Raw genomic sequence first — 22,567 nt, 5'->3', positions numbered from 1 at the left:
GCAGGGACTGGGAGACTAGTCAGGATCGAGGGAAAGATGAACGGAGTAAAGTACAGAGAGATCCCTGATGAAAACCCTCTCCAGAATGCTCAGGACCTCAGACTGGGGCAAAGTTTCACCTTCCAACAAGACAATGACCCTAAGCACACAGCCAAGACAACGCAGGAGTGGTTTCGGGACAAGTCTCTGAATATTCTTGAGTGGCCCCGCCAGAGCCCGGACTTGAACCCGATCGAACATCTCTGGATAGACCTGAAAATAGCTGTACAGCGACGCTCCCCATCCAACCTGGCAGAGCTTGAGAGGATCTGCAGAGAAAAATCTGGGGGAAAAAATCGCCCAAATACAGATGTGCCAAGCTTGTAGCGTCATACCCAAGAAGACACAAGGCTATGATTATGTAAATTATATATTTATTTAGTTTTTTAAATAAATTTGCAAAAATTTCTAAAAACCTGTTTTTGCTTTGTCATCATGGGGTATTGTGTGTAGATTGATGAGGTGATTTTGTTTTTGTCAATTTTGGAATAAGGTGTAACAAAACAAAATGTGGAAAAAGTGAAGGCTTCTGAATACTTTCCGAATGCACTGTATATACAGTATAAGTCAAACGTTTGGATACACGTACTCATGTAAGGGTTTTTCTTGATTTTTACTATTTTCTACATTGCAGAAAAATAGTTTAGACAACAAAACTATGAAATAACACATATGGAACCATAAAGTAACCAAAAAAGTGTTAAACAAATCAAAATATATTTTAGATTCTTCAAAGTAGCCACCCTTTGCCTTGATGACAGCTTTGTACACTCTTGGCATTCTCTCAACCAGCTTCACCTGGAATGCTTTTCCAACAGTCTTGAATGAGTTCCCACATATGCTGAGCACGTTGGCTGCTTTTCCTTCACTCTGTGGTCCAACTCATCCCAACCCATCTCAATTGGGTTGAGGTCGGGTGATTGAGGAGGCCAGGTCATATGATGCAGCACTCCATCACTCTCCTTCTTGGTCAAATAGCCCTTACACAGCCTGGAGGTGTGTTGGGTCATTGTCCTGTTGAAAAACAAATGATAGTCCAACTAAGCGCAAACCAGGTTGGATGGCGTATCGGTGCAGAATGCTGTGGTAGCCATGCTGGTTAAGTGTGCCTTGAATTCTAAATAAAACACTGACAGTGTCACCAGCAAAGCACCACCACACCATCACACATCCTCCTCCATGCTTCACGGTGGGAACCACACATGCGGAGATCATCCGTTCACCACCTCTGCGTCTCAAAAAGACAAGGTGGTTGAAACCAAAAATCTCAAATTTGGACTCATCAGACCAAAGCACAGATTTCCACCGGTCTAATGTCCATTGCTCATGTTTGTTAGCCCAAGGAAGTATCTTCTTATTGGTGTCCCTTTAGTAGTGGTTTCTTTGCAGCAATTCGACCATTCACACAGTCAAGATTCACGCAGTCTCCTCCGAAGAGTTGATGTTGAGATGTGTCTGTTCCTTGAACTCGGTGGAGCATTTATTTGGGCTGCAATTTCTGAGGCTGGTAACTAATAAACTTATCCTCTGCAGCAGAGGTAACTCTGGGTCTTCCTTTCCTGTGGCTGTCCTCATGAGATCCAGTTTCATCATAGCCCTTGATGGTTTTTGCGACTGCACTTGAAGAAACGTTCAAAGTTCTTGAAATTGTCCGGATTGACTGACCTTCATGTCTTAAAGTAATGATGGACTGTCATTTCTCTTTGCTTATTTGAGCTGTTCTTGCAATAATATGGACTTGGTCAATTACCAAATAGGACTATCTTTTGTATACCACCCATACCTTGTCACAACACAACTGATTGGCTCAAACGCGTTAAGAAGGAAAGAAATTCCACAAATTAACTTTTCACAAGGCACACCTGTTAATTGAAATTGTATTCCAGGTGACTACCTCATGGAGCTGGTCGAGAGAATGCCAAGAGTGTGCAAAGCTGTCATCAAGTCAAAGGGTGGCTACTTTGAAGAATCTAAAATATATTTTGATTTGTTTAACACTTTTTTGGTTACTACATGAGTCCATATGTGTTATTTCATAGTTTTGATGTGTTCACTATTATTCTACAATGTAGAAAATAGTCAAAATAGGGAAAAACCCTTGAATGACTAGGTGTGTCCAAACTTTTGACTGGTACTGTATATACATATATACACACACACACACTACATGACCAAAAGTATGTGGACACCGCGTCAAACATCTCAGTCCAAAAACATGGGCAGTAATATGGAGTTGGTCCCCCCTTTGATCCTATAACAGCCTCCACTCTTCTGGGAAGGCTTTCCAATAATTGTTGGAACATTATTGCGGGGACTTGCTTCAATTCATCCACAAGAGCATTAGTGAGGTCGGGCATTGATGTTAGGTGATTAGGCCTGGCTTGCAGTTGGTGTTCCAATTCATCCCAAAGGTTTTCGATGGGGTTGAGGTCCGGGCTTTGTGCAGGCCAGTCACGTTCTTTCACACTGATATCGACAAACCATTTCTGTATGGACCTCGCTTTGCGCATGGGGGCATTGTCACACGGAAACAGGAAAAGGCCTTTCCCAAACTGTTGCCACAAAGTTGGAAGCACAGAATCATTCAGAATGTCATTGTATGCTGTAGCGTTAAGATTTCCCTTCAATGGAACTAAGGGGCCTAGCCCGAACCATGAAAAACAGCACCAGACCATTATTCCTCTCCCACCAAACTTTACAGTTGGCACTATGCATTGGGGCAGGTAGCGTTCTACTGACATCTGCCAAACCCAGATTCATCCATCGGATTGCCAGATGGTGAAGTGTGAATCGTCACTCCAGAGAACGCGTTTTCACTGCTCCAGAGTCCAATATCGGCGAGCTTTACACCACTCCAGCTGACGCTTGGGATTGCGCAAGGTGATCTTAGACCTGTATGCAGCTGCTCTACTATGGAAACCCATTTCATGAATCTCCCACCGAACAGTTCTTGTGCTGACGTTGCTTCCAGAGGCAGTTTGGAACTCGGTAGTGAGTTTTGCAACCGAGGATAAATATTTTTTCCAGCACTCAGTGGTCCCATTCTGTGAGCTTGAGTGGCCTACCATTTTGCAGCTGAGCCATTGTTGTTCCTAGACATTTCCACTTCACAATAACAGCACTTACAGTTGATTGGGTTAGCTCTTAGCAGAGCAGAAATTTGACAAACTGACTTGTTGCAAAGGTGGCATTCTATGACGGTGCCCTGTTGAAAGTCACTGAGCTCTTCAGTAAGGCCATTCTACTGCCAATGTTCATCTATGGAGTTTGCATGGCTGGCTGTGTGCTCGATTTTATACACCTGTCAGCAAGGGGTGTGGCTGAAATAGCTGAATCCACTATTTTCAAGGTGTGTCCACATACTTTTGTATATATAGTGTTAACGTGATGGGATGTATAGGCAATATGGACAGTATATGGATAGAATATGTATACTGAACAAAAATATAAAACACAACATGACACAATTTTAAAGATTTTACTGAATTAAAATGCAATTGTGTTCCTTTTCCGTAGCTTATGCCTGCCCATACCATAACCCCACCATGGAGCACTCTGTTCACAACGTTGACATCAGCAAACCGCTCGTCCACACGACACCATACACGTGGTCTGCGGTTGTGAGGCCTATTGGACGTACTGAAAAACTATTTAAAAACAACGTTGGTAGAGAAATAATCATTCCATTCTCTGGCAACAGCTCTGGTGGACATTCCTGCAGTCAGCATGCCAATTACACACCCCCTCAAAATATGAGACATCTGTGGCATTGTGTTGGTTGACAAAACTGTACATTTTAGAGTGGCCTTTTATTGTCCCCCAGCACAAGGTGCACCTGTGTAATGATCATCCTGTTTAATCAGTTTCTTGACTTTACATGTTGCGTTTATATTTTTGCTCAGTGTAGTATATCTGAATAATAGTATATGTAGTTAAATAGGTTTGGCCTTACCTATAATACAGTATATACATAATGTATGAAATGAGTAAAACAGTATGTAAACATTATTTAAAGTGATCAGTGTTCCATTATTAAAGTGACCAGTGTTCCATTACTATGTACATCCTGTAGCTTGTTAAGTGTGTTCCAGTGTTGGTCACACCCACTAATTGGCCAGACATGATCTTAATGTGCACTGTGGTCTGTTATAATATATAACATCAAGGAACCAGAGTAAAACGTTTTCAGAACCTCCCTGCAAACTAAAAATAAATGTTCTCAGAACAGGCGAAATTTTCACTTCTGTTCTCAGAAAGTAAAAAATATTAAGTTCAGTATTACTGGTTAGGAAATGTGTGGCTTCGTTTCCACAAGCTATGGCAAACTAAAAACAAGTTCCCACAACGTCCAAGGAACCAAATGTACTAGTTGGGTAATATCGACCTGAAACTGAAAGAAGCTGAATTGGTCTGGACAGAGAGCTAAACAAACACTTCAATACCTCCCTGGCATTTTCTGACACTGAATTGTGTCTATTATCATCAATACAACGTGAGAGGAGGTTGATTGATTAGTTTGCACGCTGTTCTGTACTTGATTTTCTCAACAATAACCCGATTAGATGGATCCACCGACTCAACCTCATGCATTGGAAGTGTCAAAATAGACTATCTTTTTTTTTTTTTACCTGGTTCTCAGGTGTTTACAGACCTATGACTATTTTATTGGGAATATGAAGTTTTACATTTGAACATTTTAATCTAAGGCATTTCTTGAGAGTGATATACCCACAATATGGCAAAATGTTGTTTCATTATTTTCCCCAAATGACACAAATAGAAATATAATTTGAATGCAATGACACTATAAATTACTCTAGTTAACCTATCATTCGGGCATAAATCTATGAAAAGCAAAACGGCAGTCACTCACCTTGTCGGCAAGGTTTTCCTTCCGATTCTTCCGCAGCATGTTCTTTATCCGACTTTTTATTGTTGACCCGTGCCCGTCTACTGTCATCTTGATGGTAAAATATCCCGATAAATGTCTTACTTTAAAAGTTATGCGATGTTTGAACCGTGAAATCCTTCTTTAGGATACAAACGCGCTTGCATCCTCAACTAATATTTTTTTGTAGCCGAGTAAACTTTAAGGGCATAGGCTTGTGTACAACTTTAATCTCTTGAGTAGGTTAGAGCAGCGGTAAACTCCGGTGACGGGTGTACTGTAGTCGGCTTAGCTCATGTTTAGCGACTCAACTAGTTATCTCCTCTAGTGCAGAGGTTCACAAACTGTGGGGCGCGGACCCTAGGGCGCAAAGGACTGCGGAAAAACGTTTTTATTGACTTTTTTTTAAGGAACTCAGTCTGGCTTTAATCTTACTCTTGAAAGTTGTAATAGTAGAATGAAATTGGTTAGTGCATCATCAGTAACTATTGTCATGGTATTCATTGCATACCTTAGAGAGCTATTTATAACTTGTCAGAAATGTCCAGTACAACTAGCCCATGACAGCTAAAGTTTCTTTATTTTTTTTAGCCCATTGTCATTTTTTGGTCACTCAAATATCACATGAATACACGTTAGAAAATTAGCTTTAAAACGGCAAAATGTTCTTTGCAACCCATGACATGTGTAGAATTGCAGGAAATAAGCTTTAAACCTGCAAAATTCTCTACACCAACAAGAGGGGTGTGAACAGTTTGTGTTATGAACAGTGCTTATGCCCAAAGAAATAGAACCCTATGGGTTCCCCAATGCTGGAAGAGGGGCCCCGAGTGAAAAAGTTTGCAAACCCTGCTCTAGTGCAGTAGGAGGCCCATATAGATGTAGATCTAAGGTCAGTTTTGTTCCCCCGCCTACCGATGGGCTGTGGAGATGGCAGCGGAATATGCAGATCGTAGATTAGTCCGTGTGTGTGTGTCAGTCATTCATCCCTACTTCTCGTGGCACGTTCCTTTGTTAAATTAGCACAGAGAGGGAAAAAAATGGATGTTATTTATCTAATACATGATATTGGTATTAGTAGGCACTCTACTAGCCCTATAAATGCAATCATTACCCCGTATCCGCCAGTGTAATAGAGACGCGAGTGTGTAAAACCCAGATAAAATATACATTTAAGCTGTGTCCTAAGTAGACCATTAGAACGCTGCAATAATTAATGTCTATAAGTACAAGTCAAATTATGATTCTGATATTTACAAATTGTTTAATTCTTGTGTTCTACTTTATTATTCCACATTCGATACTGTTCTACCACCTCGTGGCGTTTCGTGCAGGTTACAACAACTGCCACACCAAAGAAATGTATACGGTTGAATTCATTTTCAAGGCCACAGTATCGTGCCAGCACATCTCAGTGACTGACATAGCAGTCATTTCTTTACAAACAAATGCATCGAGGAGCATTATTCAACACTCAAGTCAGACAAACATTTACAAAGAGTATTTGTATATACACACACACACACACGCAGACTCACAGTAGGCTTTAATCGTGATTGTTTGACACACAAGATTGAAACAAATGTCTTTTGACTACAAGTAAAATAACAAAAATGTTGACATGTTATGCATAAATTCCTCAAAAATCAGACATGAGAATCATTGAACGAGGAAGTCCATTGTAAAACAGACAGGGAAGCAATTCATAAGGCAAATTCAAATATTTAACTTTTAAAAGTTTAATATTTATGGTTGTGACTGTGTAGAAATAATAAAAGGAATAGTAGAAATTCTATTCGCTAAAGACTTAAAAGTACTAATTATGAGAAAATTTCATTACCAGGCTTTTGGGAGTTAAGAGTGTATTTAAAAGGACTGGACACAACAATCGCAGCTATAATACATCGTCTTTACGGTGGCATAGAAATAACATTTACAGTGTTTTGGCCATTTACAAGAACACAGTGGCCATTTACACATGAATGTTGTATCTGAAATCAATGATTTTCAGCTGCAAAGATTAGGGCCGATTGGTAACTTTAAAATGGACCAGAAAGTAATTGACCTGTTTTGTGGTCCTGCAAGTTCATAATTTTTGTACAGACCTTCCCTAGAACTTATCTTCAACAATTACTTTGATGATTAAATAACAGAAGTAATCAACTTTCTACAACATAATAACAATATTGACTTCACCAAAAAAGTAGGACATCCCACATTCACCCCAACATGGGGCTAATGTCCCATGTACAACTACTGAAACAGCAGCCAAACCTTCAATACATGCATACAGTTCATTCATTTAACGTTTCGCTCAATGACTAGAGATGTTCTGAAAACTGACTGTCCTGTAGGTGTAAATTATTGTCTGCTTTGTTGTGTATTCACGAGTAGGCAGGCAGGCAGGCAGGCAAATGAGTACTAAAGCTGAGACGGGGTTAACTCACACAAACAACTGTCCAGGGTCCTTTGTATTTGTGAACAGGCACATGTGGCGGTCTCAATGGGATTACTGGACCTGAGTGCAGCCTTTAATGACAGTTAGTTAATGACACATCTGTTGACGTGACGTGTTGAGTATGATTCCCTTGTTCCTCTGGTTGGAACTAGGCTGAAATGTATCCTCCTTGGAGTGAAGGGAGAGGAAACGAGGTAGACAACTACTGTACGTTTGAGTCATTTAGCAGACACTCTTATCCAGAGCGACTTACAGTAGACTTGCTCTACCAACTGAGCCACACTGCATCGAGATGCACCAATGGAGGCAGTGTGGAAATGCAGCCTTCGTCTCAGCTCCACTAGGCCTTGTCAGACCTCATTGTCCTCTTCCCCCCGACAGAGCGGGTCACAGGCTGTGTTCCAGGCCGACCCATAGCCTGTGGTGTTTTACCCGGGCTTCCTTTAGTCATTGCTGCAGAGCTATTAACCCCAGCTCGGGTTGTCCTGGCCGGGCTATCTCCCCGTGTTGGTTTGGCTGCGCTGACATCAGTCTTCACCACAGGGCTTAACCCAGCCCGAGTCCCAGGGGCCGGGCTAGGGCTATCTCCAGCTTTCCGTACTTTAGGAGGCCTACCCCGAGTGGCAGGGCTACTGGCAGCTCTCTTCACAGGGTTACCCCCAGCTGGAGTCACTTTGGCAGAGTTACCTCCAGGCCCAGTCATCACCACAGGACTAGTAGTAACCCCAACCCGTCGTACTTTAGGAGTCCTACCCTGCCTCGTAGGTTCCCTTGGGGTTAGTTGGTTTTCACCATCCCCGGTGTCAGTCACAAGAATACCCCCAGGTCGAGACACTGGGGTACGGGCACTACCCGTGGCTTGTGTAACGTTGGCCGGGCCACCCCCAGTCGTTGCCACAGGGGTAGTAGTGATATGTTCAGTTGGTGGGGATTTAATGTCCAAGCGCGGTGGTCGTCGTGTTCTCTTCACAGTTGGAGCCTCCAAGCCATCTGCCAAGCCTCCCCCTCCCTTCTGTGTCAGCCAGCAATCCTTTTCCTTTAATGTCACCAAGCCGTCCTTTGCTTTCTGAGTGATCAAGCTATAATCTTCCTTCGGTGGGCCCGAGCTATCCTCTCCTTTTTGTGGGACCAAGTTGTTCGTTTCTTTCTGAGACGTTGTGCTATCCTGTTCTTTTTGTAGTTCTGAGCTATCCTTTCTTTTCTGTGTGACTGAGCTACCCTTGCCCTTCAGTGTCACAGAGCTCTTCTTTCCATTGTGTTGGACCAGGTTATCCTTGCGCTTCGGTGTGACCACACTATCCTTTCCCTTCCGCCCCACTTCTATGCCCTCGTGTTCAGAGAGAGCCTTCACCAGTACGGCTGCCTCTCCCTTGGTCAGAGACAGGCCCCAGCCTCCTGGATCGCGCTCACCCACCGCCCGCGGTTTCTCCAATGGCCTCCAGATGACACTGTTTAGGGGAGCGCTGTCCGCGAGGGGATACTTCATAACAGAAAGCCTATTGATCAAGTTTCTATTGATAAGGGACTTCTTCTCTGTAGGAGTTGATATGTTGTCTTTCTCTGTGGACGTCTCTTCTTCCATGGATCCATTACAGACAGGGGCCTGTGGTTCCTCCTTACCTACCTCTGGCCTCTCCTCTGCTGGGCTGTCTGAGGACTGCTCAGCCTCCCCAGACACTCTACCCTGGTCCTTCTTCTCGGGGTCAGTGGCAGACGCAGAGCACTGTGGGCTAGGGGTCTGCGAGAGGGGCTGAGAGGGGTGGATAATCCGGGGTGTACACTCCTTCTCCACAGCCTCCTTGGCTGCTGAGGTGGTGGTGGTGGAGAGGGAGGTGACCGTTGATGGTCTCTTCATAACCTTCACTGGGCAGACCACTCCTCCTGCTGTGGATAAAGGAAATACGCCACAGTTAGAATGACAGACTTACAACAACATATTCTAGTCAGAGTGGCAGTCTAACGATCATAACCCGTGCCACATTTTACCCATATAGTCTGCCAATGGACTTTAAAACAGAGTTATCACGCTCTTCCAATTCATCATAGTTTATATATATATCTTTTTTTTTTAGATATAGAACTTACATAACCTTCGAGACAAGAGTGAGAGACCGAATGTGGGTATCCTGTTCCTGTATGCGCTCACCTGGTATGGAAGCAGGAAGTATGATCTTGCCGCTTTCGGTGCGTAGAACAGCAGCCACTGGTTTCACAGAGCCCCTAGCTGCACCTGCCTGACCCAGAGAGCTAGCCCGAGACAACTGGGACACTGGGATACACAGAGAAAAATACATGAATAAATAAGAGCTATATTTAAATGGTTTATCAAAGTTATCTGGCTAACTCTATGATCCTGCTTAGTGCTCATACTCTCGTCGGACATTGGGAGAGGGAGTGAGAAACAGGTGATTAGCGACCCTTTGACTTGGCTGCGCAAGTTAAATGTTTCATTGGTCGCATCAGTGCGAGCAGCACATTCTACATGGTTACCTAAGGCTAAAACCATGATTTAGTCAAACAGTAAAGTACGTTATAACCTCATGATTCCTGTAATGAAAGTGTCTCCCCTCCCCTGTACCTGTTTCACTGGGGCCCTTCTACGGTGTCGAGTGAGCCACTCTCTCTCTCCTTTCAAAGGAAAAATAACGCTCCAGGAGAAAGTGTTCTGATTGTATAACATTTTTAAATCATATTGCGGGTAAAACACAGCTTTCCTGTTATCACAGTCGAAGAAAGGAGGTTATCAGCTTTCTGTAGGTATGATTTGTATTTCTTTTATAACCGAGATATCTGATAGGTTGGACATTAAACTATTTTGAATCAATACAGGAAAAGATGATGAAACAAGGTATTTCTTCAACACCATCTCAGTAGTACATTACACTTTTTCATAAAGCACTGTGAATGACTAAGATTACATTTCCCCCCTATTGCTTGCAAAGCTGTCATCAAGGCAAAGGGTGGCTTCTTTGAAGAAACCTAAATATAAAATATATTTGGATTTGTTTAACACTTTTTTGATTACTACATGATTCCATATGTGTTATTTCATAGTTTTGATGTCTTCACTATTATTCTACAATGTAGAAAATAGTAAAAAGAAAATAAAAACCCTGTAATGAGTAGGTGCGTCCAAACTTTTGACCGGTAATGTAGCTTTATCTGAATGTTTGCTAATTCATTGATCCAGCTTAATGCCATTCCTGCTGTTGTCAGACATACAGGAAACAGGTTATTATTACCTGTCAGGGTGTTGGGACTAGGGGTGAAGGCGGTGGATGAGAGCTGGCAGGTAGAGGAGACATAGACAGAGGTAGAGGGCACATCTGCTCTTCTCTGGGCAGCCAGAGCTCTCTTCTTCTCCCAGATCTCCTTCAGCTTGGCCTTGATCAGCTCCTCTGGCTTCCCTACGATGGAAGGAGATATGGGTTTATAACAACATGTCTTGGTTCTCAGGATGGAATGCCGCTAGTATCTTAGTTTTCTTCTGTTTTCTGGCTTTTCTTAACCATTGTGAGTTCACACACACACACACACACCACTGTTTTTGCTTTATAAACCATCTTTGAAAATAAGGAGTCTGAAACAACATAATATTCAAGTAGATTGTGAGTGAGTAATTTCAGTCAGACGTACCAGAAATGTACGTAATCTCCTTGACATAGACAGACTGGATCTCAGTCAGCATCCTTTTCTTCTCCTCCAGAGACTCAGAGTCCACCGACAGGGTACGAATCTCCTTCAGAGCCTGATGGAAGACACAGTTTAAATATATCTTTTGTATTCGATAATTATCAGGCTGCAAACCAATGGGAAAATCAGAGGTCACAATTGAACCATGAAAAAGTATGTGTCTACCACAGTACAGAATAGGATAAAATGAACCAAAACAAATGGCCAGCTACACAGCCACATAACAGACTGTTCCTTACTTGTGAAAGGAGGTGAAGCTTAGAGACCTTGGGGTCCAGTTTTTCCATGAACAGCACCTGTTTGAGTCTGGTGAAGAGTTCCTGATGCTCGCCGCGACGCAACCTTTCCGTCAGGGTACGGTTCTTACGACCCCCTCCCTCGCCAGACCCCTCCTCCTCTCTCTTTTCCCTCTGACGCTGCATGGCACAGGGGTCAAAGGTTAAGGGCCACTGAGCATTCTATTGGGTATGCCGAGACCTCTAAAGCAATTTTTTTTGCCATACATGACAGCTATGAATGAGTAGGCAAAACATCTCCGGAAAAGAGGGCCTAAGATTACTACAAAACAAGATGGCTCTGCAGTTATAATGGACAGATGGGAGAAGCCTTACCGTTTCATTTGGTGCTGTTTCCTCATCCTGACTGTTTTGTCTGTGGAGAATTTTTTATTTTATTTCATAAAAACATGTAATAAACTTAACTTGAACCCCAGCTTCCTTGAGACAGTCTCACGCAAATCATACTGCTAAATGTAAATAGCCAAACACACACGCACCCACACACTCTAGTCTTACTGTGTGTGTTTGACAGCGGCCCTCATCTGAGGGATGGTGATGCCCCGTCTCCTCTCCTCCACCGTCTCAATGTCAACCGCTTCCTCCTCTTCTTCCTGGGGAGAGAGAGAACACAACACACTCTGGCTTTACAAAACACTACAACAGAACTCATTCAAGTGCAACTGCAGCAAACAAGTTTCCAAATTAAACATAGTATTTAAAAAAAAAAGAGACTTAAATCAAACCATAAAAAATGATGCTCTCTTACCTCGGCATATTTATCACTGTCGGAATCCGAGTCATCCGACGAGTCGCCCGGATCCGAATCCGAGTCCTCAACATTAAAATCAGGATGCCCGTTCTCATGCATTCTCAGAGTCGTAAACTGACTGAACTTTGTGTCTTTCTGATATGATTCTGGGCTCCACGGTCGCGAGCCCTCCCCCACATCACCCCTCTCCCCCACCTCACAGGTCAGCTCTGTGGGACTAGAGTAGTTGACTTTGGCTGATCTAAGGTCAGATTTAAGGCCCTTTGACTGAGTCAGACTCTGTTTCTTCTGGGCTAGAGCTAATCTGGAGTCAGGTGTATTGGTATTTAACTCTGGGGTGTAGGAGAATTTTGCAGATTGCACAGTCTCCGTTTGAACTTCTATCAAGGCTCGAGGTGAGGGAGAAGAGGTTCCTTTCTGGTTCTTCTGGGCCTTTCCACCTGCAGGTCCAGAGGAAGATTTGGTCTCCAGATGAGGCACTCCTTGCTGCAAAGTTCTGGCTGCTACCGCTTCACCCACAGCTGTGGTTCTGATTAGTTTGGGTAGGCTGGGAGAACCACCAGTACCTCCAGGTTTAGGGAGCTGGATGAGGGTGAAGCCCCAAGGCAGGGCCACTCCGGCTGGGCCTTCCATGGTGCCCTGGCCTGGGCCCCTTGTGCCCTGGTCCCCTGCAATAGGTGAACATATCCTGAAGGAGTAGGTCCCAATCTGGCCCAGGAAGCTGGGGGTCTTCAGGGAGGAGGAGATAGTCAGAGAGACGGGGGAAGACGATGAGGTCTGGGATGGGGTGAAGGCACCTGACTGGCCTGTGATGAATTCGATGTGGGGGGAGTGGGGAGGGTTGTGGATGGAGGTGAGATGGGGGGGAGGGGGGAGTGTTTTGCGGGTAGATGGCTTGATAGCAGAACCTGTGGGGACAACACAAGATATCAGAGGGCGTTGAGGCAGTGTGTGTGTGTGTGTGTGTGTGTGTGTGTGTGTGTGTGTGTGTGTGTGTGTGTGTGTGTGTGTGTGTGTGTGTGTGTATACACACATGCATGAGTACATGAACTCACCAGGGGTATTTTTTTTATTCTTGGCCTCTATGTGACATATCTGATTCAGAGGTACCGGTTTTATCAGGTGTCCGTTGGTCTGATGATACGTTTTACAGCCCTGGGAGGAAGCGACTGTCTGTAGTAGCATCTTCTTCCCTGCAGGGGGCACCACACCAGGACGAGAGCCTGGGGCAGGAGGAGGGGCCATGGGGATCAGCAGCAGGTGAGAGCCGGCTGGGTCTTTAGGGTCTGTGGTGGTGGTGGTTTGACTAGTGGAGGTTTTTCCTTTAGATTTGGTGACACCTAGGGACCATGGTGGTTTGTAGGGAGGAAGCGTGTTCTTCCCTGGAGAAGAACATCAATGACAGTGTTAGAAAGATAACTTTTATGAGAGAATACATGCAGAACTTTAGCCGTCCTTGAACAATCAGACTTTGGTTCCTCAACTGACTAATTACATCACATTTAACACAATAAAACATTTACAAATGTTGAAGTAAGGTTAAGGTTAAAACTTCTACCTCAAGCCTCTATTCCCTCTTACCTGCTGGTGTCTGGAATACTTTCTGGGCCATAGACATAGATGTCACACTACTACTGCCTAAAGGAGTAACAGCTGTGCCTGCTGTCTTGAAGCGCCCAGCACCCCCAGGTGTTTTCTTCAACCTGGGTGAGCAGGAGAGAGGCTTCTGAGGGGCCTTCGCTACAGAGCTCAACCTTCCGGTGACGAACGCGGCCAGCCGATTGGTCGGGTGCAGAGCTCCCATCTGCCCCAGCAGCAGCCGGGCCTGAGAGTATGATTTACCGTTCACCTGGGGAGGAAGAAAGAAAGATAAACAAAGAAATGTGGAGGATTGAGCTTTTCACAAAACGTAGCCAAAATGTTGAATGTCCTCAATGACAATAAAACCACTACAAACTACACTTAATGCTAGGTCATTATTATTTTTATTATGTCTAGCTACAAGACTAAAATCAATGTAAAGTGAGCATAACAAGCCCACCTGGATGAGTCCTACAGCAGGGCAGGCTGGTTGTTTCTTCCTGGCTCTCAGTCTGCCTGCTGGCACCACTCCAGTCAGAAAGCAAGTCACGCCGACTTGCACCTCCGGCTTCTCAGGCTCTGGCTTAGGGAAGCCCTCTTCCTCCTTCTCATCTTCATCACTGTCATCTGTGACTTCACTATCGGATTGGTCAACATCATCGGTAGTGCCGTCTTCAGCCTTACTGATGCACACCTTGAAGTAAGGAAGTGGGTGATGATAACTCAAACACTCATGAGCATTGAATCGTCACTGATTGAGATTCTAAGCAGTGATGGAGCTATGTATTTTTAAAAACCGAAACATGGAGGAATTCTGAACGTTATCTGTACGGCAACATGAGTTGGTCCAAGTAACTGCGTCTTTAAGACAGAAACAGAAACTACATGTTTCTAAAATACTTTATTCGAATGTATATTATCCACCTACCTTGAATATGATGATGTTGCCCTCGGCCTTGCATGTGTGTGTGTTGGAGAGGAGGCGGACGTGGTAGCGGCCGATGTTGAAGGGTTCGGACAGACGGTTCTGGGCCATGCGTCGACACAGAACCCCCAGGACCAGTTTCTGATGCTGGTACCAGTTACACTCTGACTGGATCTCCAGCTCTATGGTGGGCTCAGGAGGACCTTCAGGCTTCTTGGCCTGGGTGGGAGGACTCTTCATTGGTACAACTACAGGGGAAAGGTCAGAGGTTACAGGTTGAGGGTTAGGAGTCAACCAGAATGTAACATTGTATGCTGGCACGCCTGGCAGAAGGGGTTTCGGGCAGTGTGTGGAATATACTGTAGGGAAGCCTCTATTGGGTGCACGTGCTCAAAAAGTAGGCTACCTGCGGCTGCGCACGTTCGTCCAATCCAAAATAATTCCAGCATCCAGTGCACTGTGCATGCGCCATTTGATGAATGTAAAGAACTCAAGCGTAATATCATTCAGCGATTGTCATTAGGCCCATGGCTCCACACTGCGAACATTTAGTCACCCTTTGACTTGGCTGCGCAAGTTTAATGTTTCATTGGTCGCATCAGTGCGAGCAGCACATTCCACATGGTCACCTCACTCAAAAACGTCCTATTTTATGTTGGAAAGGACGCTCAGCAAGGAAGAAGCCACTGCTCCAAAACCGCTGCTCCAAAACCGCCATAAAAAAAGCCAGACTATGGTCTCAGTCTTGACGCCGTCTCAGACCCCTTGTCCCCGTCTTGACTCGGTCCCCGCCCCCATGGTCTTGACTCGGACTCGATTTGCTCCGGTCTTGGAACGGTCTCGCTTTAGGTGGTCTTGAACAAAATGCTTCCCCAAAAATGTGAACAATAAATACAAAAATGTAATTGAAAACATTGTTTTATGCTTAGTTATAGTGAAGCACATCAATTCTGGTCTTCATTTTGACAGTTTGTTGCAAAAGTGATATATTTTGGTCTTTTAGTAGCAAATCTAGCTCTTTTTGCCCCTAGTCGTTCAAGTCTACCATTGAATTCGTGATGTAGAGGCACCTTTAGAAGATGGCTCTCTCATCTCAAGGGAGATGTGCTGGGTGGTACCACCTCAAGGCTTACTTTAAAAGCAAGTGACAGCGTGCCTTAATTGGCAATCGTCTTGGTAAGTGGAGTGTGCCAAAATATTTTGCATGATGCATCCAAATTCAACATTTTACTGGTTACTTCATACCCATCTGTGCTTTTACAAAGACAAAAAACATGTAGGTGTCACGTTGGCATGAAGGATCGGGAGACAGACGCAGGAATGCTTAATAGGGGTTTTTATTCAGCCCAAATTACGGCGTGCCGTGTAAAGGCACAGGGACGAAGACCAAACAAACACGTAACAAAAACACAGGGTTGAAACCCAAACAAAAGAGTGAAGAGTACCTTGAATAAATAACGCACGTGCACGATGATTAACACACGGGACGAGACACGTAATCATCTGCGCAATCCACAACGGCACGAAAGCCCAAAACACACAGCACAGGTACTCACACGCACCAACGGACATAGTAACAATAAATCGACAGCACCATGGTGAACAAAGGTACACATGCAATCAGTGGGAATAGGAGCCAGGTGTGCGCAATGAAAGTTCCAGAGGGATCTGTGACAGTAGGCTATGAGAATTATACGGTTTATATTCGTAACTACATCCATCGTAACAAGAAATAGATGAATATGGTGGTCATGTCAACATGTTGTATTTTTCCCCCAACCACTAAAACAGTTCAGCAGGCTCATAGTTCAGTAGCTGCCAGTTCTAATCCCACATGGGGCAGATGTTTATATACAGTACTGAAGACCAATCTGTGAGTTCATTTGACCATTGGAAAAAGAGCTACTTAGTAAATCCTGCAATGCGGGGTGGATTGAATTGAGCCCCTAATCTTCATTTTCAAGGTGATGATTGCACTTTTCTTCCCAACACAATACCGAAATAAATGTGAGTCCACATTAAAGATTTTTTTCTGCGTCCCATGGGGGATTCCAATTTACACCGCAAGTGGCAATAGATGTCAGGAACTCCACGCCTTACCACTGATCTAACTGTCCAGAGCCGTACATCATTTTATTATCAGAGCGTGCCAGTGGACTTCTGGTAAGTATGCTTTAGTGAGAACATTTTGGGATCAGGTACAACTACGTTCACACCCAAAAAGAGTATGACATGTTATATTATTTTTGGCCATACCTCATCAGATACATTGTTCTACACATACTGAGTATCTACACATACTGAGGGACTCTGTTTTGCTCACTCAGATGCTTTCTCCGATGAGATTGATGTGTCTTGATGTCGGTGCGCGTCTCAAAGTTGTACTTTTGTTGCCTTTAAAAAGGAGCTCATGTCTTATTCAGGGGAGCTTAGCTCTCCCTGGCTCCCCCGTAATTCGCACTCTGCTTTCAGGTACCCGCTTACCTGGTTTAGTTGGAGGTGAGAGGATGGCAGCAATCTTCTTCTGCAAAGACAGGAAAATCAATAAGTTATACATTAAAAAAGAGAGGGGCTAACTCTTATAAATGACCAGAATAGTCATCTTCCAAATACTTATTTCGATATCTCGCGATGGGATTCGCTCTGAATCACTAAGTCTCGGAAGAACCAATGACACCCGTCTGTTGGAGACAAACGGGTTGAGTGGTGAACGAGGTGAGCCTCTCACCTCCTTATAAAGGAGTCACTCGCCCACCCCTCTGGTCATTCTCACCTCTCTTCCTTGCAAAGAGAGTCAGTAGTGTTGGGTTCGACATTTTGAACATTGAGATATTAAATAAATGATAGATAGAATCAAGGGAGAAAGTTAAGGGTTCTCTGGAGAAGGACAGATAGCTGTGGAATGTGTTGGGGGACAGGAGCAGAGCACCGTGTTGATACAGGGGAGACAGATGGACATCTGTGGATTAGGTGAAGGAGGGGTTGAGGTCAGGTGAGGTCAGTTCCCCTTAAGGGAGTAATCAGAGTTAGTATCTGGTTACCTTCTTTCTCTTGGGCATAAACTAAGGACTGGAGAGAAGGAGTGTCTTAAGTAGGATGTATATAACCCAATGGAGAGTAATGTTTTGCTGTCTGATTACAGCTGTACAGAACCTTTGGGAAGAATTAAACTTGGTTAAAGCTTCTCTAGTGTCCGTGGGTCATTTACTCTGAAAAATAACAACCTAACAGTAGAAAGGCCTCTTTAGTGTCCTAAGTTTTCATAACTGTGACCTTAATTGACTACCGTCTGTCTGTAAGCTGATAGTGTCTTAACGACCGTTCCACAGGTGCATGTTCATTATTGTTTATGGTTCATTGAACAAGCATGGGAAACAGTGTTAAAACCCTTTACAATGAAGATCTGTGAAGTTATTTGGATTTTTACGAATTATCTTTGAAAGACAGGGTCCTGAAAAAGGTTTCTTATTAATATTGATTTGTTTAACACTTTGGTTACTACGTAATTCCATATGTGTTATTTCATAGTTTTGATGTCTTCACTATTATACTACAATGTAGAAAATAGTGAAAATAAAGAAAAACCCTTGAGTGAGTACATGTGTCCAAACTTTTGACTGGTACTGTACTTCCATACATTTTTTTAGCGGGCACCGGGTGACCTTCAGATGAGTGTTGTGAGGCCTGTGGGCGTCCTCGTGCAAAACTTGTACATGTTCGTGAGAGTCCCACCTTTCCACAGAGAGGTCATATTAGTGTGTAGGCCAACTGTTCGGACGCTACAGACAGAAGTTGGCAGATCGGCTGTACCAACTTCAGACGAGTCCCAAGACACGTGTGGAGCAAAACGGAGAACACCATCGTGTTCGCGAGAGTCTCATCTTTCCGTAGAGGGGTCATAATAGTTTGTAGGCCAAATCGTTCGGACGCAACAGAAGATTTCTGTTCGAAGCCCGATTTTAGCGATGTCTCATGGCCTGATAAACACAGCTCTAGCTCTGTCACCTTTCACTGCAGATGCAGATGCAGATGGATTAAGACGCATCCAATGCAAAGAAAAAAATACATCTCTCGTTTAAACTGACAGATTTTTATGGGGATTGTTTTATTATGCTAATTCGATTTCCGTGGGGGGCGAAGACATCGACCTTAGTGGGTTAAACGGTGTATAAAAAGTTGCCGCATCTACTCCGACAATAACTATTTAGTGTGTGTATGCGTGTTCAGCCTTACCTTTCCGCTGCTGGGGATGATGAAACCGTTACTGTCGTTGAATAGGTGCACCTGTGGTGGCAGCACCTGGGGAGTGGGTTTGGTGTTGAACTCTCTGACGCTGGCACACGTCATCACACTCTCAACGTACTTGTGGACTGGGTCCTTGTCCTCCTCTTGCAGCTGCAGACACACACATACAAGCCGTCATATCTTTTTCCTATACATCTTTTCTGAAATCAACATTTTCACCATTTGCTCCAGTCCTGTGACTTTTCAGGGTGGTAGTTTGACACTATGGGCTGTATCCCAAATTTGACCCTGTTTCCTATATAGTGCACTACTTTTGTTCAGGGCCCATATGGCTTTGGTCAAAAGTAGTGCACTATAAAGGGAAAAGGGTGCCATTTATGAGCATAGAATGACAGTGGCATTTACCTTAGGGGTGAGACGAGGGTGGTAGATCCTGGTTAGAGGCTTGATGGGTATGTTGGCAGCAGTTTTGGGGATGAAGAGGGGCTCTGGGTCCACCCCTGAGGTGAGGTCCCACAGGGTAAAGACGCGGATGCCTCGATTGGGGTGGACCTCATGGTCCACCTTAGACATAGCTGGACAGGGAGAGAAGGAGGAAACGTTCATTAGCGTGTTCCAAGTTGATGTGCAATGTTTCATTCATTTGGTCAATAAGAGAATAGAATGCAACATTGTTGTACATTCTGAGACAGACATTTGCCTTTGGCGCCGTCTCACAAGTCCCCAAATCCAGTCACCCTGGATATGAACTTACTGTAAACGGGAAGCATCTGGTTCTGGTGATTCTCTGCTGCTGTGGTCTGTTTGGTGATCTTGCATTTGAAGCAGGAGCAGCCCAACATACAGTCTGGCCTGTAGCAGTGGAGTGGACCCCTGGACACCCGGGCCAGGCTGGAACACACACACCCCAGCCTGCAGAACTCAGAACCACACTCTGGACCGTCCACTGGGCTGGCATTGGGGGCTCTAATCTTAGAAAGACCCTGAAGGGAACAGACAGAGAGACCATCAGACGGTGTGTGTGTGTGTGTGTGTGTGTGTGTGTGTGTGTGTGTGTGTGTGTGTGTGTGTGTGTCAGACCTACCTGTGCAGTGAGCAGGGCCATCAGGGCCGTCTCCACCCTCTCAGTAGTGATGTGTGTTCTGTCGTGTCCCTGGTAGAAGGTGGCATCCTCCATCTCCATCATTTTCAGCTGGATCTTAGAAAGGCCACTCAACCCGCTGGAGAGGCTTCCTCCTGGGCTGGTGTCCCTCCTCACTGCCCCCTTACCTGGAAGTAACCTATTGATACAAGGATAATGTATAATCAAAAGCTTTATTGTCCATTGTAGGGTAAAAAAAAAAAGGAGACTTGCTCAATCCCAAACACAAATATCTACAGAACATGAAAAATGTCAGACTCATTTCATATTGCTTTGGGTCAACATGAAATATAGAGAGATGTCTATACTGTATGATTTGGCATGGGTATAACGTGTCTGTAGTAGCACGCCCTTACCTTTGTGCATTAGGGCTGGTGACTTTCACCTCAGCTGTAGCTTCTGCAGCAGTTGTTTTGTTACTGTTGGAGTCCTGAATGGGCCGTAGTACAGAGGCGAATCTGCCTTTGCCCTGTTCTGGTGTTATATGGTGCTGTTTGCCTTGTGGCGGTGCATGTTTTGGTTTGGGCTTGGCTGCTTTAGGAGGGGTCACGTGGTCTTTGATAGGTGGAGGGGGCTTCTTTAGAGCAGCGTACAGAAGAGGTTTCTGGGAGAGAGGGCAGGGTCTACAGAAGGCAGGTGGGTGAGGCGGAGGGGCGTGCATCTTCAAAACGCTCTCCTGGGTCCGCACGTAGCTGGTCACAGGTAGCTGATAGGCCACGGAGGCCACGGAGCCCAGGGGGTTGTGGGAGAAGGCGTCGGTGCAGGCTCTGATTCGCTGGGTCTCTCTCTCCAGGTACTGGTCGAGCATGTCGCTGCAGAAGGCAGAGCGGTTGGGGTTCGGAGAGGACACTCTGGTCCTGATGAACTTGTCCCTCCAACCCTTGATTTTGGTCAGGTCACTGGTCTTCCCTGTCCTGGAGACAAAGGACCTGCTTCCATCTGCACAGAGAGGCGACAAGGTCATTAGAGAGAGAGACACGGGCCCGATTTAAAATCAACAACTAGACCCTTCACCTAGCCTCTACCCCCTTAGTGTTTGTAGGAGACAAGGTCATTAGAGAAGAGATACAGGCCCAATTCTAAATCAACCACTAGACCCTTCGCCATGCCACTACCTCTTCGGGGTTTGGAGACTAAGTATATTGCAACTATCCAGTCCCTTCAGATCTGCAAACACTGACGAGGTTGGGGCTTGGGGGTTATTATTGGACCAAACAATAACCTCAACCATTAACACTCCCCCATTCTACCACAGTAATAGCTGTGGAGGGAGACACTTTCGATCAGTCTGCATGGTCAATGCAGCACATGCAACAATGTTGATGACAACAATGTTGTTTCCACTTTGATCTTAATATAAATCCACAAGCGTTCTACAATATTAGCTTCTGTTTCTTACATCTGCAAACAGAGGCTTCTAAACAGCTTCTACCCCCAAGCCATAAGACTCCTGGACATCTAGTCAAATGGCTATCCAGACTATTTGCATTGTCCCCCCCCCCTCCACACCACTGCCACTCTCTGTTGTCATCTATGCATAGTCACTTTAATTAACTCTACCTACATGTACATACTACCTCAACTAACCAATGCTCCCGCACATTGACTCTGTACCGGCACCCCCCTGTTTACATTATGGTTTTTTACTGTTTCTCTTTAATTACTTGTTACTTTTATCTCTTATTCTTATCCGTATTTTTTTAAACTGCACTCTCGGTTAGGGGCTTGTAAGTAAGCATTTCACTGTAAGGTCTACACCTGTTATATTCGGCGCATGTGACTAATAACATTTGATTTGAGCTAGTTTGTTTTTTCTTAGCAAGTTAAGCTAAATCGTGTTAGCCACTAACTCTAATCGCTAGATAGATAGCTGGCTAGCTAACTAGCTAATAAAAGTAACGAGTCAGAGCAAACGTAGCTAGCTAATACAGCCTGATACCAGTGCTGGTGGAGGCATGTTGTTTGTGCAACAGTATCTTCTAAATCAAAGAGGAATAGGCAAAGCATGTACACTGCTCAAAAAACTCCAAGTCAATCACACTTCTGTGAAATCAAACTGTCCACTTAGGAAGCAACACTGATTGACAATAAATTTCACATGCTGTTGTGCAAATGGAATAGACAACAGGTGGAAATTATAGGCAATTAGCAAGACACCCCCAATAAAGGAGTGGTTCTGCAGGTGGTGACCACAGACCACTTCTCAGTTCCTATGCTTCCTGGCTGATGTTTTGGTCACTTTTGAATGCTGGCGGTGCTTTCACTCTAGTGGTAGCATGAGACGGAGTCACACAAGTGGCTCAGGTAGTGCAGCTCATCCAGGATGGCACATCAATGCGAGCTGTGGCAAGAAGGTTTGCTGTGTCTGTCAGCGTAGTGTCCAGAGCATGGAGGCACTACCAGGAGACAGGCCAGTACATCAGGAGACGTGGAGGAGGCCGTAGGAGGGCAACACCCCAGCAGCAGGACCGCTACCTCCGCCTTTGTGCAAGGAGGAGCAGGAGGAGCACTGCCAGAGCCCTGCAAAATGACCTCCAGCAGGCCACAAAT

General features: G+C 44.7%; 2 protein-coding genes across 2 annotated transcripts in view; both read right to left on the bottom strand.

Annotated features, from left to right (window-relative positions):
* LOC139556605 (mitogen-activated protein kinase-binding protein 1-like) overlaps positions 1 to 5,231 on the bottom strand; it is a 41,673-nt gene extending 36,442 nt beyond the window's left edge. Inside the window, 1 exon segment of the mRNA XM_071370761.1 lies at positions 4,913 to 5,231. Coding sequence (XP_071226862.1) covers positions 4,913 to 4,999 — 87 coding nt within the window. The 5' untranslated portion in view covers positions 5,000 to 5,231.
* Positions 5,232 to 6,456: 1,225 nt separating this feature from the next.
* LOC139556631 (MAX gene-associated protein-like) overlaps positions 6,457 to 22,567 on the bottom strand; it is a 33,613-nt gene continuing 17,502 nt past the window's right edge. Inside the window, exons 5-22 of the mRNA XM_071370824.1 lie at positions 20,374 to 20,956; positions 19,961 to 20,156; positions 19,631 to 19,859; positions 19,282 to 19,451; positions 18,865 to 19,026; positions 17,116 to 17,155; positions 14,635 to 14,879; positions 14,167 to 14,400; positions 13,707 to 13,974; positions 13,181 to 13,507; positions 12,123 to 13,033; positions 11,873 to 11,967; positions 11,690 to 11,729; positions 11,318 to 11,494; positions 11,022 to 11,133; positions 10,628 to 10,792; positions 9,532 to 9,654; positions 6,457 to 9,269 (exon numbers count right to left, since the gene is read on the bottom strand). Coding sequence (XP_071226925.1) covers positions 7,726 to 9,269; positions 9,532 to 9,654; positions 10,628 to 10,792; positions 11,022 to 11,133; positions 11,318 to 11,494; positions 11,690 to 11,729; positions 11,873 to 11,967; positions 12,123 to 13,033; positions 13,181 to 13,507; positions 13,707 to 13,974; positions 14,167 to 14,400; positions 14,635 to 14,879; positions 17,116 to 17,155; positions 18,865 to 19,026; positions 19,282 to 19,451; positions 19,631 to 19,859; positions 19,961 to 20,156; positions 20,374 to 20,956 — 5,621 coding nt within the window. The 3' untranslated portion in view covers positions 6,457 to 7,725. The remainder of the gene's footprint in view (positions 9,270 to 9,531; positions 9,655 to 10,627; positions 10,793 to 11,021; positions 11,134 to 11,317; positions 11,495 to 11,689; positions 11,730 to 11,872; positions 11,968 to 12,122; positions 13,034 to 13,180; positions 13,508 to 13,706; positions 13,975 to 14,166; positions 14,401 to 14,634; positions 14,880 to 17,115; positions 17,156 to 18,864; positions 19,027 to 19,281; positions 19,452 to 19,630; positions 19,860 to 19,960; positions 20,157 to 20,373; positions 20,957 to 22,567) is intronic.

This window comes from Salvelinus alpinus, chromosome 27, assembly GCF_045679555.1.
Source record: "Salvelinus alpinus chromosome 27, SLU_Salpinus.1, whole genome shotgun sequence".
NCBI lineage: Eukaryota > Metazoa > Chordata > Actinopteri > Salmoniformes > Salmonidae > Salvelinus > Salvelinus alpinus.
This window is presented reverse-complemented; position numbering and strand designations above follow the sequence as displayed.